General features: G+C 49.1%; 2 protein-coding genes and 1 long non-coding RNA gene across 3 annotated transcripts; 2 read left to right on the forward strand and 1 right to left on the reverse strand.

The window, feature by feature from the left end:
• Window positions 1-162: 162 nt before the first annotated feature.
• On the forward strand, window positions 163-12,449 carry tmtc2a (transmembrane O-mannosyltransferase targeting cadherins 2a). The gene is made up of 13 exons (XM_061229477.1): window positions 163-522; window positions 2,143-2,546; window positions 2,751-2,944; window positions 3,805-4,684; window positions 5,159-5,273; window positions 5,692-5,777; window positions 6,645-6,829; window positions 7,320-7,398; window positions 7,704-7,825; window positions 8,262-8,343; window positions 9,301-9,415; window positions 9,974-10,037; window positions 11,790-12,449. Exons 1-13 carry the CDS (start codon window positions 440-442, stop codon window positions 11,967-11,969), a joined length of 2,589 nt encoding a protein of 862 aa, XP_061085461.1. The 5' UTR covers window positions 163-439; the 3' UTR covers window positions 11,970-12,449.
• Window positions 8,208-12,057, reverse strand: LOC133119077 (uncharacterized). Its single transcript, XR_009706484.1, has 3 exons — window positions 11,865-12,057; window positions 8,437-8,523; window positions 8,208-8,306 (listed from the first exon to the last, which is right to left on the reverse strand). It is a non-coding gene; the product is annotated as an uncharacterized LOC133119077 (long non-coding RNA).
• A 1,411-nt stretch (window positions 12,450-13,860) lies between the features above and the next one.
• On the forward strand, window positions 13,861-17,121 carry LOC133119056 (small ribosomal subunit protein uS9-like). The gene is made up of 5 exons (XM_061229452.1): window positions 13,861-14,022; window positions 14,414-14,515; window positions 15,602-15,698; window positions 15,995-16,042; window positions 16,920-17,121. Exons 1-5 carry the CDS (start codon window positions 13,975-13,977, stop codon window positions 17,063-17,065), a joined length of 441 nt encoding a protein of 146 aa, XP_061085436.1. The 5' UTR covers window positions 13,861-13,974; the 3' UTR covers window positions 17,066-17,121.
• The last annotated feature ends 225 nt before the right edge of the window (window positions 17,122-17,346 follow it).

Below are 17,346 nucleotides of genomic sequence, written 5' to 3' on the forward strand. Positions count from 1 at the left end.
AGTTGTTTTCGGATGTTATAGGATTTCTCAAAGCGTAGTAACTAGTGGCTAAAGCTATGTGTCTGACGTGTTGTTTTGATTCATTTGATTTGATTAAAGCTGCGAACGTGCGCAAAAAAACCCCACAACGGAGCAGTACGCATGTGCGCAGAGTCCCGTTCCACATGCGGCACTATTGCGCCGTTTAGGAAGCGATCTGTCGCATGATTTGTGATTTCCACACATTTTGCCATATTTGGTGTCGGATAAGTCAGCGTATTCCTCAAAATGGGTTAGCTGAGAGAGGCGTCAACATCGCGATTATTTTTTACCACTGGGAAGATGAGCCGTTGGGATTTGTATACTCGCAGCAGGCGCCTTGGCAAAGAAAAAAGAAACAGGTAGAGACTGGACCAGATTTCGATATCCCTGTGTTTTCTTTTTGTTTTGTTTTTGAGAGATGATACCAGAGTTGGTCTGCAGCGCCGTGGCTCTGGTCCTATATCTCAACACACTGGGCGCCGATTTCTGCTACGATGACAGGTACCGAACTCATTTTCTCATTTTGGCGACATGCCTTTTAAGAATACTGGGTCGAGCCTAGCGTGTTGTATCATAAAAATAAAAAACAGAAAAGATGGCAGTAATTTTGTACCTAAATCGAACTGCTTCACTGAATTGGAGAAGCACTTTTTCGGCCACGAGAGTACCTCAATTCAAATGTCAAATGTGAGACTGACTTTAAACGAGAGAGAAAGCAAGGACACATCATCCAAAACGCTTTGAATTTAAGCCCCTCGTTTAGTTCAAATGAAACACCAAGTGCAATACATTTAGCACATGATGACATTGCACAGGTTACAGTGCAATACGGTATTGCTCATTCAAGTTACCTTTGCCCGTCAGCTGTGGATAAACGTCGAAGCTACTGTCATTAAGATGTCATAAACGACAGTTTCCCAATTGCACAGCTGAAAATAGATATAGCAGGGGAGCCGGCAGTTCTGGAGGCTGTTTGTCCTGCTTTGGAGTTTTATTGTATGCCATTGGCTTTATCGAACACTGCTGAACTTTGCGACCAACGATTTTGCACAGCACAGTGAGGGCTTGTGTTCGTCAACTGAAGTGGTTTTGCACACATACGTGTTTCCTTTAACAACGCAGCAATAATACGTCTCAGCAAACTGTTACGGTTACTGTGTTCTTACCATTGTGAAGATACAGTAGGATTCTCTCTCTCTCTCTCTCTCTCTCTCTCTCTCTCTCACACACACACACACACACACACACACACACACACACATAATCTAATACACACCCGCACACACACATGTAGCCTATAAGCAGAGACGCTCAATGGACTGGAGCTCTCCAAGTGTTCGTAAAACTGTTTTTTCATCACCTCCCACTGACCAATCGTGTTTCATCCATTGTCAAGGGCAGCCAATGAAATCTCGATGTTCATTATCGTGCCAAGAAAAGCTGTCAAGTTTCGTTCTGTTTTAATTTGCAAAGGGGTGCGGGGCGGAGATGTCTGCTGTGTGTTTATGCAAAAGCACAGGGTTCTCTGCCACCTGGAACGCCTCACTGGTAAAACAAGCTACTCTACTTTTATTTGACAGGAAATACATTATTAAGTAAAGTTTGGAACTCAAGTTCACCCAGTTTCACTTTTTTTGTTCTCTCTGATTGCAAATCGTATCTTTCACAGTGACAGATGGGTAGGGAATGCCGGGCCACAAACGCAGTTCTCTGCAGTGTGGAATGTGGCTCCACTGGATGCTTCTGTGTCGAAGTTTCGTAGTCATCGGGTCTGTTCTGAAAGGTACAATAGGTCGAGAGGGGAATTGCAGCAACAAACACCCTCAATGAATGGATGGGACAGGTGCTTGTTTGGGGTGGGGCAGGGCGTGGGGTAGCATTTGCTCTGGGGTGTGACACTGGGCCACACACTGTCCTTCTCTCTCTTGCTCTCTTTCCATCCCGTCATTCTTCCAGGAACCCCACTCCAGGGGGGGATCGTCCCCTGCTTAGTCTGACCAATGGTCAGTCGATTTGGGGCGAAAACGTCGGCTAAATAACTGTAACGTACTGTAATCGGCCTGTGATTCCACCTTCCAGCTGTGTTCAGTGCGTCTTCCCCACTCTCTCATTCTCCTGCAGCCGTGCCATCAAATACAACCAGGACCTGCTCCCCGAGACGCCCTGGCTCAACATCTTCTACCACGACTTCTGGGGGACCCTGCTGACGCACAGCGGCAGCCACAAGTCATACCGGCCCCTCTGCACGCTCTCCTTCCGTCTCAACCACGCCCTGGGCGGGCTGGAGCCCTGGGGCTACCACCTGGTGAACGTGACGCTGCACGCGGCCGTGACGGGGGTGTTCGCCCGCCTGGCCCGCTCCCTCCTGGGGGGGCGCTGGGCGCTGGCGGCCGGGCTCCTCTTCGCCGCGCACCCCGTGCACACCGAGGCGGTGGCGGGCGTGGTGGGGCGGGCCGACCTGGGGGCGGGGCTCTTCTTCCTGCTGTCGCTGCTGTGCTACTCCCGGCACTGTGAACTCAGGCCTGGCCCCGCCCACTCAACCACAAACCCCACCCCCCCAGCCACTAACCCCACCCTCTCAACCACTAACCCCACCCTCTCAGCCACTAACCCCACCCCCTCAGCCACTAACCCCACCCCCTCAGCCACAAACCCCACCCCCCCAGCCACTAACCCCACCCCCCCAGCCACTAACCCCACCCCCTCAGCCACAAACCCCACCCCTTCAGCCACTAACCCCACCCCCTCAACCACTGGCCCTGCCCCTCACTGCTGGGTGTGGCTCCTGGCCAGCCTGTTATTGGCTGGCTGTAGCATGCTGTGGAAGGAACAAGGTGTGACCGTGCTGGGCGTGGCTGCCGCCTATGACCTCTTCATCTTCCATAGGCTCCGCCTCCGGCCGCTCCTCCACCTGCTGCGCAAGGTCAGTAACACAATCACCCTACTGAGGACCAGTCAGCTACCAGTCACACATACTACTGAGGACCAGTCAGCTACCAGTCACACATACTACTGAGGACCAGTCAGCTACCAGTCACACACATACTACTGAGGACCAGTCAGTGACCAGTCATCCTACTGATGACCAGTCAGCTACCAGTCACCCTACTGAGGACCAGTCACCTACCAGTCACCCTACTGAGGACCAGTCAGCGACCAGTCACACACATACTACTGAGGACCAGTCAGCGACCAGTCACACACACACTACTGAGGACCAGTCAGCTACCAGTCAGACACATACTACTGAGGACCAGTCAGCGACCAGTCACACACATACTACTGAGGGACCAGTCAGTCATCTCAAAAAGCTGTTCACTAGATAACACAAATGCAGCATGCAGCGGTTTTATGAGCAGTGGCTTTGTGAGCAGTGATGTGTGAGCAGTGGTGTGTGGGCAGTGGTGCAGTGGTGTGTGAGCAGTGGTGTGTGGGCAGTGATGTGTGGGCAGTGGTGTGTGAGCAGTGGTGTGTGGGCAGTGATGTGTGGGCAGTGGTGTGTGAGCAGTGGTGTGTGGGCAGTGGTGTGTGAGCAGTAGTGTGTGGGCAGTGGTGCAGTGGTGTGTGAGCAGTGGTGTGTGGGCAGTGATGTGTGGGCAGTGGTGTGTGAGCAGTGGTGTGTGGGCAGTGGTGTGTGAGCAGTGGTGTGTGGGCAGTGGTGCAGTGGTGTGTGAGCAGTGGTGTGTGGGCAGTGGTGCAGTGGTGTGTGAGCAGTGGTGTGTGGGCAGTGATGTGTGGGCAGTGGTGTGTGGGCAGTGTCTGATGGGTGGGCTTCTGCTGCAGAGGAAGAGCCCCAGCCTCTTGCTCAGTTTGAGCGCTGTGGTGGTTTGGGGGGCCGTCCTCCTGGCGGCTCGTCTGTACTGGATGGGCAACAAGCCGCCCAATTTCTCCAGCTCCGACAACCCGGCGGCCAATTCGCCCAGCCGCCTCGCCAGGACGCTCACCTTCCTGTACCTGCCGGCGGCCAACTTCTGGCTGCTCCTGTGCCCCAGCACCCTGAGCTTTGATTGGTCCATGGACGCTGTGCCCCTGCTGAGGAGCCTCTCCGATTGGAGGAACCTGCACACGGTGGCCTTCTATGCCGGGCTGCTGCTCCTGGCTCACTTCGGCCTGCGGAGCCCGGCTCGGGACCGCGACGCCCGCGTCGTCGACGGCGACCGCCACGTCACGGACGGCAACACCCACATCGCCGACGGCGACACCTGCGTCGCCGACGGCGACGTCCACATCACCGAGGGGAACGGCCGCTACCCGGAGGCACCTCACCCTGAGCCAGGAGACGCCGTCCCTCAGGCCCCCTCGTCCCCGGCGGTGGCCAGGGCAGTGGACGGGGCCCCCGGGCCCAGCCCGGAGGGGGCAGTTCTGTTCTCCCTGGCCCTGCTGGTCCTGCCCTTCCTGCCCGCCTCCAACCTGCTCTTCTACGTGGGCTTCGTGATGGCGGAGCGCGTCCTCTACATCCCCAGCATGGGCTTCTGCCTGCTGCTGGCGCTGGGCCTTCGCTCCCTGAGCTCCCGGCTCGGGCCCAGGGCCTCCCGCCCCGCCCTGCTCGGCTGCTGCGCCGCCCTGCTCCTCCTGTTCGGCGGTAAGACCGTCCTCCGAAACCGGGACTGGCACAGCGAGGAGACGCTCTACAGGTCGGGCATCGCGGTCAACCCTCCCAAAGGTAAATCTATCCACCGCCATCCCCCCGCAGTCTCACGGTCCTTAACCCCCAGACCGCCATCAAAAGCCGAATAACTCCATCACAAACACAGTAAATCATTCAGAACCCCATGACTCTCTCATAAACACTACATATATCTTTAGTGTTAATATCTTTTGTAGTAATGTTTGTCTGTGATGATTATTTGGAACTGCTGGCACTTGTGACGTAAGACAATCTATTCAGTATAGTTGGAGTTTGTGAGATTGTTTTACAGTAGACCAGCTGAGCCGATAGTGGAACACAAACATATTATTTTGGAGAGCTCTCAGTTGAGTGAACATTCACCTGTCACCTTACACCTGGAATTTGATTGGCAGCCATTTTCTACATTATTTTTATTTTCTTCAGAAGTCACAGTGCATTTATGTGTGGATAAGAAACTGAGTGGCCAGTGTTTAGGGAAACGTGCTGATTTAACTCTGTCTGGGCCAGCATGGGGAAATCTGGGGAATGTCCTGAGGAACCAGGGCAAGATGACGGAGGCAGAGAGGGCCTACAGGAATGCGCTGTACTACCGCAGCAACATGGCCGACATGCTGTACAACCTGTGAGTACGTGTGGTTTGCCCAACCTTATTTGCCCAACCTCCTGCAGGTCAGCCTCCCTCTCGGTGGCGTTCCCCACGGTCCTGTTTTTGTTCCTCCGCTTTTCCACAATCATGCTTTCCGAGGCACTAACCCTGACAGCTCAACCTTAGAGTTGGCCATGTTTGATTTGCTCCCTGCTTTTATGGTGCTTGGCACAGCCTGCCAGTTAATCACAGTTTCCTTGGGAAGGAAACTAAACTAGAGCTCCCTGTTGCTGCTGCTGAGAAACACACTGCTCAGCCCTAACGAGCTCTGGGTATGGGCTGTGCCCCGCGGTGCAAGGTGCTGGTTACTTAAGCCTGCTGTCTCTGCCTATATGTCCCTCAACGGAGGGGGGGGGACCCCCAGGGCTCTGACTGAATCTTCTGCCCCCCCTAGGGGCCTGCTGCTGCACGACAGTAAGCAGCTACCTGAGGCCTTGCAGTACTACACACTGGCCATCAACAGTAGGCCCACACTGGCCTGTAAGTACCATGTCACCTGCATTGTGTCCTGTCTGAGGACAGGGCTGAGTGTGTCGTAACACCAGAGTAGAGTATGAGTTTAAGGACAACTCCGGGCTTCGGAAATGTGAGTGTTGACTATGAGCATCAACAGAGAAGGCTGTCTGATGCAGATGGGCAGGGTGTGTGTTTTAAAGCAGAGTGTGTGTGTGTGTGTGTGTGTTTACATGCACATGTGTTTGAATACATGCATGTTCAGGGAGTGTGTGTGTGTGTGTGTGTGTGTGTGTGTATGTGTGGATGTTCAGTCAGTGTGTTTGTGTGTGTTTGTGTGTGTGTGTGTCTGTGTGTTTACGCGCACAGGTGTTTGAATACATGCATGTTCAGGGAGTGTGTGTGTGTGTGTGTGTGTGTATGTGTGGATGTTCAGTCAGTGTGTTTGTGTGTGTGTATGTGTGTGTTTACGCGCGCATGTGTTTGAATACATGCATGTTCAGGGAGTGTGTGTGTGTATGTGTGGATATGTGGATTTTCAGTCAGTGTGTTAGTGTGTGTTTGTGTATGTGGTTACGTAGTGTATGTGTGTTCAGGCAGTGTGTGTGTGTGTATGTTCAGGTAGTGTGTGTGTGTGTGTGTGTATGTGGTTACGTAGTGCGTGCATGTTCAGGCTGTGTGTGTGTGTGTATGTTCAGGTAGTGTGTGTGTGTGTGTGTGTGTGTGTATGTGTTTAGGTGGTGTATATGCGTTAAGGCAGTGTGTGTGTTTATGTGTTTAGGTAGTGTATGTGCGTTCAGGCAGTGTGTGTGTGTGTGTATGTGTTTAGGTAGTGTATGTGCGTTCAGGCAGTGTATGAGATCGGCTGAGTGAATCCCTTTCCTCTCCCTGCAGCTGCGTACCTGAACTCAGGGATCATCCTGATGAATCAGGGTCACCTGGATGAGGCCAAGCGGACCTTCCTCACCTGCGCCAACATCCCAGACGAAAACCTGAAGGACCCCCACGCCCACTGGAGCTCTGTGACCAGCTGCCTCTACAACCTGGGGAAACTGCTGCATGAGCAGGGTCACCAGGAGGTGGGTACAGCTAAGAGCTAAGATAGTGTAGTCAGTGTAGGTCTAAGATACAGGGCACAGAGCTGGTCTAAGATACAGTGTATTGCCTTGGTTCAAGATACAGGGCACAGAGCTGGTTTAAGATACAGGGCACAGAGCTGGTTTAAGAAACAGGGCACAGAGCTGGTCTAAGATACAGTGTATTGCCTTGGTTCAAGATACAGGGCACAGAGCTGGACTAATATACAGTGTATTGCCTTGGTTCAAGATACAGGGCACAGAGCTGGTTTAAGATACAGGGCACAGAGCTGGTCTAAGATACAGTGTATATCCTTGGTTCAAGATACAGGGCACAGAGCTGGTTCAAGAAACAGCGCACAGAGCTGGTCAAAGTTAATCTTAGTTACAGGCGCTAAGGGCTGGCACAAGCACCTTGTGTTCTGATTGGCTGATATGGCATTTCCCAGAGTGCTTCACAGCTCCTCCTCATGTCCTTGTTTTGTGCTCACAGGAGGCCATCGTCGTCTTTAAACAGGCAGTGCAAAAAATGCCCCGACAGTTTGCCCCGCAAAGTCTCTACAACATGATGGGTGAGTTAAATTAGACACTTTTTTGCTTTGATCTTGGTATATAAATGGGGCCAGTCAATATCCTAGTGCCTTAGATGCATGACAAGGACCCAGAAGGTTGGTGGTTCAAACCTCAGAACCCATGCAACATGAATTGAACCTACAGCTAAGCATGTCTTAAACGTGAATTCGGGTTTTGGTTAATTCAGGTTTAATCTCTAAACCCTGTTTCAACAAAAATAATTGAAAAACAAAATAAATCTTCTGGTAAGAGGATGAAGGTGAGATGTAGGGGGTCTCTGACCTTTGACCTTCGGCCTTGCCAGGAGAGGCCCACATGAGTCTGCACAGGCTGCAGGAGGCGGAGCATTGGTACCGGGAGTCGCTGAGAGCCAAGGCGGACCACATCCCCGCCCATCTGACCTACGCCAAGCTCCTGGCCATCAGGGTTAGTCCTCCTCTTCTCCAACCCTGGAGCTCATCTGCGAGGCAGAACGGCTCGAGATAATGTCTCTCCTCATATCAAATCAAATCAACTTTATTCGCCATAATCATTTACATTAATTCGGAATCTACTGTGGTGTATTGGTCAGAGCTTGACAATTATTATGTATTCATTAAATGGCAAATGTGTGGCGCCTTTATCCAAAGCGCTGTACAATTTATGCTTCTCATTCAACCATTCACGCACACACTCACACGCCGACGGCGATTAGCTGCCATGCAGGGCGCCGACCAGCTCGTCAGCAGCATTCGGGGGTTAGGCGTCTTGCTCAGGGACACGCCGACACAGCCAGGGCGGGATCGAACCGGCAACCCTCCGACTGCCAGACGGCCGCTGTCCTGAGCTAATGTCACCCCAATAAAGCTCTGTTCATCTCCAGGGACGCAAGCAGGAAGCAGAGCAGTACTTTCTCAAGGCCATCGATCTCAATCCCAGGAAAGGAAGCGGGTACATGCATTACGGTGAGTGCGTCTGCAGTCGGTGAGTGCGTCTGCCGCTGTCGTCCGGGTAGCATCAGTGTTACCCCCGGGCCTGATGAAGGAGGTTAAACTTACAGCCTCTCAGCTCGAGCCCCGAGCTTCGCTCCGATTCGGCACTTTACTTCAGTTCTGCTCGGGTTCCCACGCAGGTATTCGGGCCACCTGGGATGGAAAATGCTCGTTCGAACATATTACCCCAGCCAACTCTCGCTTTGCTACATGCATTTTAAAAAACAAAACAGGTAGAGACCTGTATTAATTGCATCTACCTTGCAGACCCTGTGACACAAGAGACAGAGTTGCCCACACCCAACCCATACCCCCCCCCTTCTCTCACTTTCTCTTTCCCTCCCTCTCTCTTTCCCCTTCTCCCCCTCCCTCTCTTTCCCTCTCTCTCTCCCCTCCCTTCCCTCTCTCCCCCCTCCCTCTCTTTCCCTCCCTTCCCTCTCTCTCCCTCTCACTCTTCCTCCCCCTTCCTTCCCTCTCTCCCCCTCTCTCCCCTCCCTCTCTCTCTCTCCCGATCCCCCTTCTCTCTCCTCCCTTCCTTCCCTCTCTCTCTCTCCCCCTCCCCCTCCCCCTCTTCTCTCCCCTCCCTCTCTCTCTCCCCTCCCTCTCTCCCCCCTCTCTCCCCTCCCCTCCCTCTCTCCCCCCTCTCTCCCCTCCCTCTCTCACTCTCTCCCCCTCCCCCTCTCTCCCCCTCCCCCTCCCCCTCCCTCCCCTCCCTCTCTCCCCCTCCCCCCTCTCTCACTCTCTCTCCCTCTCACTCTCTCCCCCTCCCTCTCTCTCTCTCTCTCTCTCTCCCTCTCTCTCCCCCTCCCTCTCTCTCTCTCTCTCTCTCTCTCTCTCACTCTCTCCCCCTCCCCCCTCTCTCCCTCTCTCTCTCTCTCACTCTCTCTCCCTCTCACTCTCTCCCCCTCTCTCTCTCTCTCTCTCTCTCAGGGCAGTTCCTGCTGGAGGAGTCCCGTTTGGCAGAGGCAGCTGAGATGTCAGAGATGGCGGCAGAGCTGGAGATCGGCCAGTTTGATGTGGTGTTCAACTCCGCCCACATGCTCAGGTGTGTTTAACCCTGCCCCAACGCTCAGGTGTGTTTAACCCTGCCCCAACGCTCAGGTGTGTTTAACCCTGCCCCAACGCTCAGGTGTGTTTAACCCTGCCCCAACGCTCAGGTGTGTTTAACCCTGCCCCAACGCTCAGGTACGTTTAACCCCGCCCACAATTCTGGTCCTGGGGGGCCTGTGCGCATGGACGTCCACCAAAACCGGTTCACTCTCAAGATTCGATCACATTAAAAAGTTTCATACAGGGACACGAGAACAGTCTTCAGCTGCCATTACTTTAAATTACTTAAAGTAATGGCATTTGGCAGAAGCTCTTATCCAGAGTGACGTACAGTTGATAAGACTAAGCAGGAGACAATCCTCCCCTGGAGCAATGCAGGGTTAAGGGCCTTGCTCAAGGGCCCAACAGCTGTGTGGATCTTATTGTGGCTACACCGGGATTGGAACCACCGACCTCGCGGGTTCCAGTCATTTACCTTAACGCTACACTGCTCAGGTGTGTTTCAGCTTGCTTGTTCAGGGGTCAGTAACACCCTGCTGTTCCTCCTCTCCAGGGCAGCTGGCTTCAACAGTGCCGCTGAGAAGTACTACGGGATAGCGGCAAGCCGGAGACCCACAGTGAGTCCCAGCCAACGAGCTCCAAATAAAAAAAATATAAACCACAAACAAGCATGTCAACGGTTTCCCTTCAATCACTGTGACGTTACATAAGCACCCCTTTATATTCCAGACGCTGTTGCATCCACAACACGCACGCGCATTCCGGCGCCATTACGTTGACCCTGATTTCTTCATTCCTGTACAACACTGCTTTACACAGGCTCTGATATGCAGCCTGTCGCTCTGACATGAGCAGTGCAAAGCTACCTGGCAGCACAGTTTACTTTGGCCTCCAAGAACTCCAGTGTTTCTGAGAGAGAGAGTTTTGAAGCAGTTATGGCTGCAGCTCAACTCTTAGGTATAATGTCCAACAGAATAGAGTCTTACTGTGACTTCTGTTCCGCACATCAGCGCTGCATTGCCTTCTTATAGAAAAGTTGCAGAGTAATGTTGTGACCAGAAAACGTATTGAGAGGAGTGGTACTTTTTTTAAAATTCCTCACACAATATCCTGGTCAAATTAGCCACAAAAAGATAAATGAGCAAGAGTAACCAGACATGTTCCAGGTTTATAAAAATACTCCACGTTCGGCCTTGCCCTCAAAGTTAAGGATACGGTGGTGTGGCGTTCATGCCTCTACCTGTCTGAGGTAAATAGGCAGAGTGCGACTGGGCGGGGTAGTGTTGGGAACCTGCCACCCGAGCAGTGCGTGTGTGTGTGTGTTCATGTGCATGTGTGCCTAAGTGCTTGTGGTGTGTATGTGTGTGTAACTGTGTATCTCTATAGCTATGCGTCACTGTGTGTGCATTTGTGTGTGTACAACTGTACACTGTGGGTGTGTGTGCATTTGTGTGTAACTGTATGTGTAACTGCGTATGTGCGTATGCATGAGTGTGTCTGTCTAGAACTGCATGTATAACTGTGTATGTGCATTTATGTGTGTAACTGTGTGTGTATAAGTGTGTATCACTGTGTGTATGTATGTATAAGTGTGTATGTACGTGTGTCTGTTGTAAAAGTGCGCATAACTGTGTGTGTGTATGTATGTATATAACAGTGCGTGTGTGTATAGGTGTGTATAGCAGTGTGAGTGTGTATAACGCTGTGTATGTGTGTGTGTGTATATGTGTGTGTATAACAGTGTGTGTGTGTGTATGTATAGGTGTGTATAACAGGGTGTGTGTATAGGTGTGTATAACAGTGTGTGTGTGTGTGTGTGTATAACAGGGTGTGTGTATAGGTGTGTATAACAGTGTGTGTGTGTGTGTATGTGTTTGAGTGTGTATGTGTGTGTATAATGGGATGTGTGTGTGTGTATGTGTGTGAGTGTGTATGTGTGTGTATAACAGTGTGTGTGTGTGTGTGTATGTGTGTGAGTGTGTATGTGTGTGTATAACGGGGTGTGTGTGTGTGTGTATGTGTGTGAGTGTGTATGTGTATGTATAACAGGGTGTGTGTATGTGTGTGTATAACAGTGTGTGTGTGTGTGTGTGTATGTGTTTGAGTGTGTATGTGTGTGTATAACAGTGTGTGTGTGTGTGTATGTGTGTGAGTGTGTATGAGTGTGTATAACGGGGTGTGTGTGTGTGTGTGTGTGTGTATGTGTGTGAATAACAGGGTGTGTGTATAGGTGTGTATAACAGTGTGTGTGTGTGTGTATGTGTGTGAGTGTGTATGTGTGTGTATAACGGGGTGTGTGTATGTGTGTGTGTGTGTATGTGTGTGAGTGTGTATGTGTGTGTATAACGGGGTGTGTGTGTGTGTTTCAGGACCCCGCAGCGCTGATGAACCTGGGGGCCATCCTGCACCTGAACGGGAAGCTGCAGCGGGCAGAGGCCAGTTACCTGCAGGCGCTGCAGCTCAGCCCCGACGACGCCGTCACCCAGGCCAACCTGCGCAAGCTCCGCAACATCATGGAGAAGCAGGGCCTGAAGACAGCCAGGCGGTGACCCCCGCGACCCCCGGCACGGGGCCAATCGCAGCACCGCTTTCCCCGCCACTCTCAGCAGCAAGGGCTTGTATTGGTGGGGGAAGGGTGGTGGGAGGTTCCTGCAGGACAAGCGGCACTGATTAGAGCACACCTGGGAACACCACTCGAAGAGATCTGGTGCCCCTGCACCCCTGGCAACAGTAACCCAGGAAACCCCTGACTGAACCAAGTGGAGGACTACGATTGTTAATGTTGCGGTGGCTATGCTCATTGGCAGAGATGATGGGGATTAAGTGCCACTTGGACCTGATCTAAACTCAAAGTGATATAGTTTGCACCTTGTTGCATCATTCGTGAAAAAAAACTAAACTGCTGATTAAAATCACAACTTGAAATTCCTGGTATGGTTATCTCGGGACACACTCAATACCCCTGGTGTGGCCACTACACACTTTGTGCCTAAATTTAATAAACATATTAAGCAAGTTTTTTTAATATATATTACTGTTGTTATGAATGTTTTTCACTTCTCTGCATGGGTCTGTGACTCCATCAGCAAGGGAACTCTGGATATGAGTCATATCCAGAGAAACAAATAAATATCCATACTAATGTAATTACAGACAATAACTGCTGACGGTAACATTTTACTACTTTGAAAAAGCAACATCCCCCCTTTCCTGCTCAACACCCCCAGTCGTTCCCACCTACAGTGGGTGCAGCCGTCTCCAACCATCGACCGTCCTGCTGGTAGAATCTCCCCAAGCTAACGAGTTAGTCAGAAAAGCAAAAAGGCGTTACGGTCTATGCATTTCCTACCAGAACAGATCACAGAAAAGAAGAGTAAAACAGTTCATAGTTCATAGTTTAGCAACACTGCGCCGATAATTATACAATTGCGCTTTCAGAACGTTTCTCTCACGATATTCTTTTGAACATCCACTTCCATATTTCCCCCCGAGCTCGCTTGTCAGCCAAGTACATCCATGTGGTTTGTGAATATTTCAAGTTAGCCAGCTAGCTTTAAAAGCTTCACAGTTTTACAGGTGACAATTTATCCGGAGAAAATAACATCACTGCCAACCGTGTGGCGATGAGTAATTTAGAATTAAAAGCAGAACACTTCGGTTGCTAACTAAACATTGGACTAAAATTATAATTACGCACGAGAGACTGGAGGCAGAGATAATTAAAGTATCTCTGCTGTATGTTGATTAGCGCCCTCCTGTGGGAGATTGTAAGAACACCATGTACACAAACAACCAGTCGATTAATGTTCATACAACGAGCTGTAAGGCGAACATGATCGCCTAATCAAACAGGAAAGTGCCAATGAAATACTAAGGGTAATAAGACTTGCTATTACAATTCCCATTAATACTCGTTGTGTGTTCTCTAAAATGCTAAAAACACAACGAGGGTGAAAATAATCTACTAAAGTAACCTCTTTTGCGAAAAACCGTTGTCTAAATGAACGTAGATATGGGGCTAAGAAGCGAAACAAAAAATCTAAACACACTCCTTCCGTTATAACAGTACATGTCCTCTATCAAAATACAATGCTTGGCCACAGAATGAAGGATAATTATACACAAATAATGCATATTTATAGTTATCTTGTTCGAAGCCATCAAATTTAACATCAAAACATCAAAAATATGAAATTATATAAAGACTCCATTCTATATAAAAAGATAATAATCGCTGAAGAAGGTGGAGTAAATGATGTGTGTATTTTTGCCCTTACTTTGAATAATAATGAAGGGGTAATCGTGCTACAATCAAAACTGGATCTAACCACAAGGGGCATAATTATTCCCAATACTAAAAACCACAACTCAAAAAAGCAAAAGAAGAAGAGCCCCGGATGTTCGTATATAAAAAAATCGGAAACCATTCTTTCTCTTCCCGTGTTTCTATAGTAGAATTTGGTACGTTGGACTGAGTACTCCGTATATTTTGCACAGTCATTTGTTGAAAATAAAAAAAATAACCAATTTTGTTTGCTGTCTGTTCTTAGAAATATGCCGACTAAAGGTCCCTTACAGTCTGTCCAAGTTTTTGGACGTAAAGTGAGTATGAATGGTCGGCTCTTCTGAGGGTTTCTCGTGTAGCTACCTAAGTTAGCAAATATTTCCATTTCATCTAGGCGGAATGGAAACCGATGAAATGTTTTAGAATAACATTTTTGCTTTACCTTATGTATTTCTGATATAATCTGACTATAAGAAGTTAAATACTGAAGTAGACGCTGTCTAGTTAAGAACAGTTAGCTAACGGTTCTTTACTATTTATCGTAGCAATTACGGTCGGAACGAAAGGCAGGAAACGCACTGGGTCACCCGGATTGTGTTTGAAAACCCCTGTGCTAAATTACTGCTAATTATTTTCAATTATTCTAGTTTTGTATCCACTGTTAATTTTACAAATGTCCGAAGCGTATGTTAATTGTTTAAATTACAGAAAACAGCCACCGCTGTTGCTCATTGCAAGAGGGGCAATGGTCTGATCAAGGTAAACGGCAGACCTTTAGAGATGATTGAACCAAGCACCCTGCAGTACAAGGTATTCAACTCAAACCTGACTTAAAAAAAAAAAAAATATATATATATATATATATATATATATTTTTTTATTATTATTTTTTTTTTTTTTTACTGCCAGTACTTATGCATCACAGGGATAATATCTTTGTGTACAGTAACTGAAAATGCATGTTTAAATTGTTCCACAATTATTTTCTTTAACTTGTTTAAGCATACACTGTGCATGTTTGTCTTGTTGCCCTTTGCGCTTTTGCCCCGAGGTGCTAGGTACAGTGTGCTGTGTGATTATCTGTGTGTGTGTGGTGTTTTGGTGTACAGCAAGGTGTGTGATTATCAGTGTATATGGTGTTTTAGTGTACAGCGAGGTGTGATTATCTGTGTGTGGTGTTTTAGTGTACAGCGAGGTGTGTGATTATCTGTGTGTGTGGCGTTTTAGTGTACAGCGAGGTGTGATTATCTGTGTGTGTGGCGTTTTAGTGTACAGTGAGGTTTGTGATTATCTGTGTGTGTGGTGTTTTAGCGTACAGCAAGGTGTGTGATTGTGTGTATGGTGTTTTAGTGTACAGCGAGGTGTGTGATTGTGTGTATGGTGTTTTAGTGTACAGTGAGGTTTGTGATTATCTGTGTGTGTGGTGTTTTAGTGTACAGGGAGGTGTGATTGTGTGTGTGGTATTTTAGCGTACAGCGAGGTGTGTGATTATCTGTGTGTGTGGTATTTTAGCGTACAGCAAGGTGTGTGATTATCTGTGTGTGTGGTGTTTTAGTGTACGGCGAGGTGTGTGATTATCTGTGTGTGTGGTGTTTTAGTGTACAGAAAGGTGTGTGATTATCTGTGTGTGTGGTGTTTTAGTGTACAGCGAGGTGTGTGATTATCTGTGTGTGTGGTATTTTAGCGTACAGCAAGGTGTGTGATTATCTGTGTGTGTGGTGTTTTAGTGTACGGCGAGGTGTGTGATTATCTGTGTGTGTGGTGTTTTAGTGTACAGAAAGGTGTGTGATTATCTGTGTGTGTGGTGTTTTAGTGTACAGCGAGGTGTGTGATTATCTGTGTGTGTGGTGTTTTAGTGTACAGAAAGGTGTGTGATTATCCCTGTGTTGCTCACAGCTGCTGGAGCCTGTTCTGCTGCTGGGAAAGGAGCGTTTTGCGGGAGTGGACATCAGAGTTCGGGTGAAGGGTGGGGGGCGCGTGGCACAAATCTACGGTAAGGATCATCACGGTTTTTACAGCAATGTTACCACACCTTGTTCAATCTTGCTCTATCATAGCTTTATTATGTTGTATTCTAGGTATCTGTTAGGATAATTGCTTCATAAAATGTGTTAATCATTGGAGTGTTCACAGTGAACTGTACTTGCTATAGGCCTGTTTGATTAGCCACATATAAGTACAATTCAAAGAATGATTGTGAGTATTCTTAGATTAAGGGATGCACACTATGGACACACTTTGCAAAGGAGATGTGACCTTTGACCTGTCTTGTTTCCCCTCTCTCTGCAGCTATCCGCCAGTCCATCTCCAAAGCTCTCGTGGCGTACTACCAGAAATGTGAGCCACACTCATTCTAATCGCATTCTAGCATGCTGACCACTCCAATCTGCCAGCTCTGGTCGCCTTATGGTTCCCTCACTACGAGCACCTGACGGTCGAGCTGCACATTCACGCCTGTTTTCTGTTCTGGTTCCTCAGTGGTGGAATGACTTGCCTATCACTGTCAGGGCAGCAGAATCCCTCCCCCTATTTTGACGCAGACTGAAAACACACCTTTTCAAACTCTACCTTAGTCCTACCTCCTGATTCCCCCCCTTTCCGATATCCCTATCCCTCTTGTCTAACCCCAAAAAACCCCCCAAAAAAAGGCACTTATGAGTGTATGTTTAAAACCTATGCACTTGTAAGTCGCTTTGGATTAAAAGCGTCTGCCAAATTACTAAAATGTAAATGTTTGTGCCTCTGATGTTCAGTTATAAAGAGCCTGTGCGTTTTAAAGAGAAACCTGGTGTTACTCAGTTTACACAAGGTACGGAATTTGGTCTGTTATCCCACTGTCCTTGTAAATTGTTAAAAACGGAAAACATCCCAGACCTAACCATTACATTACATTACATTAATGGCATTTGGCAGACACTCTTATCCAGAGCGACGTACGGTTGATTAGATTAAGCAGGAGACAATTCTTCCCTGGAGCAACGCAGGGTTAAGGGCCTTGCTCAAGGGCCCAACGGCTGTGCGGATCTTATTGCGGCTACACCGGGGGATCGAACCACCGACCTTGCGGCTCCCAGTCACGTACCTTAACCACTGCGCTGCAGGCCGCCCTAACCCTAACCATTCCTGGGCTGGGAGCAGCGACGGGCAGCCTGGGCTTGTGACCGATGGTGCAGCCGGGAGACGGTGTGCTCACTCGCTTACGCTCCGTTTCCAGATGTGGACGAGGCCTCTAAGAAGGAGATCAAGGACCTCCTGATCCAGTACGACCGCACCCTGCTGGTGGCCGACCCCCGCCGCTGCGAGTCCAAGAAGTTCGGGGGCCCCGGACCCCGCGCCCGCTACCAGAAGTCTTACCGTTAAAAACGCTCCGTTCATTTTTGACAATAGTAAAAAAATAAATAAATGTCAAAGTCAAATCATTGTCAGTCTCACTGTTTGTGCTGGTCTTTTATTGTCGTTTGTTTTATGTTTTCCTACGAGCCAGTCAAATTTTTACTTCAGGTAGACTAAACATTTCTGAATGGACTGAATTTATATTGTGCTTTGATCCAACGCACTTTACAACTAATGCTCATTAATGGCAACAGGCTACCATGCAAGACACCAGCCTGCTCAGGGACACTTTGACGCTACCAGCGTCG

This window comes from Conger conger, chromosome 19 (assembly GCF_963514075.1).
Source record: "Conger conger chromosome 19, fConCon1.1, whole genome shotgun sequence".
NCBI lineage: Eukaryota > Metazoa > Chordata > Actinopteri > Anguilliformes > Congridae > Conger > Conger conger.

Coding starts and splice junctions, on each gene's coding strand:
- tmtc2a (XM_061229477.1), top strand. CDS start 440: ATGATACCAGAGTTGGTCTGCAGCGCCGTGGCTCTGGTCCTATATCTC. Junction 2,945..3,804: donor TCCTCCACCTGCTGCGCAAG/GTCAGTAACACA, acceptor CTTCTGCTGCAG/AGGAAGAGCCCCAGCCTCTT. Junction 10,038..11,789: donor CGGCAAGCCGGAGACCCACA/GTGAGTCCCAGC, acceptor TGTGTGTTTCAG/GACCCCGCAGCGCTGATGAA.
- LOC133119056 (XM_061229452.1), top strand. CDS start 13,975: ATGCCGACTAAAGGTCCCTTACAGTCTGTCCAAGTTTTTGGACGTAAA. Junction 14,023..14,413: donor TCCAAGTTTTTGGACGTAAA/GTGAGTATGAAT, acceptor TTTAAATTACAG/AAAACAGCCACCGCTGTTGC. Junction 15,699..15,994: donor GCGCGTGGCACAAATCTACG/GTAAGGATCATC, acceptor CTCTCTCTGCAG/CTATCCGCCAGTCCATCTCC.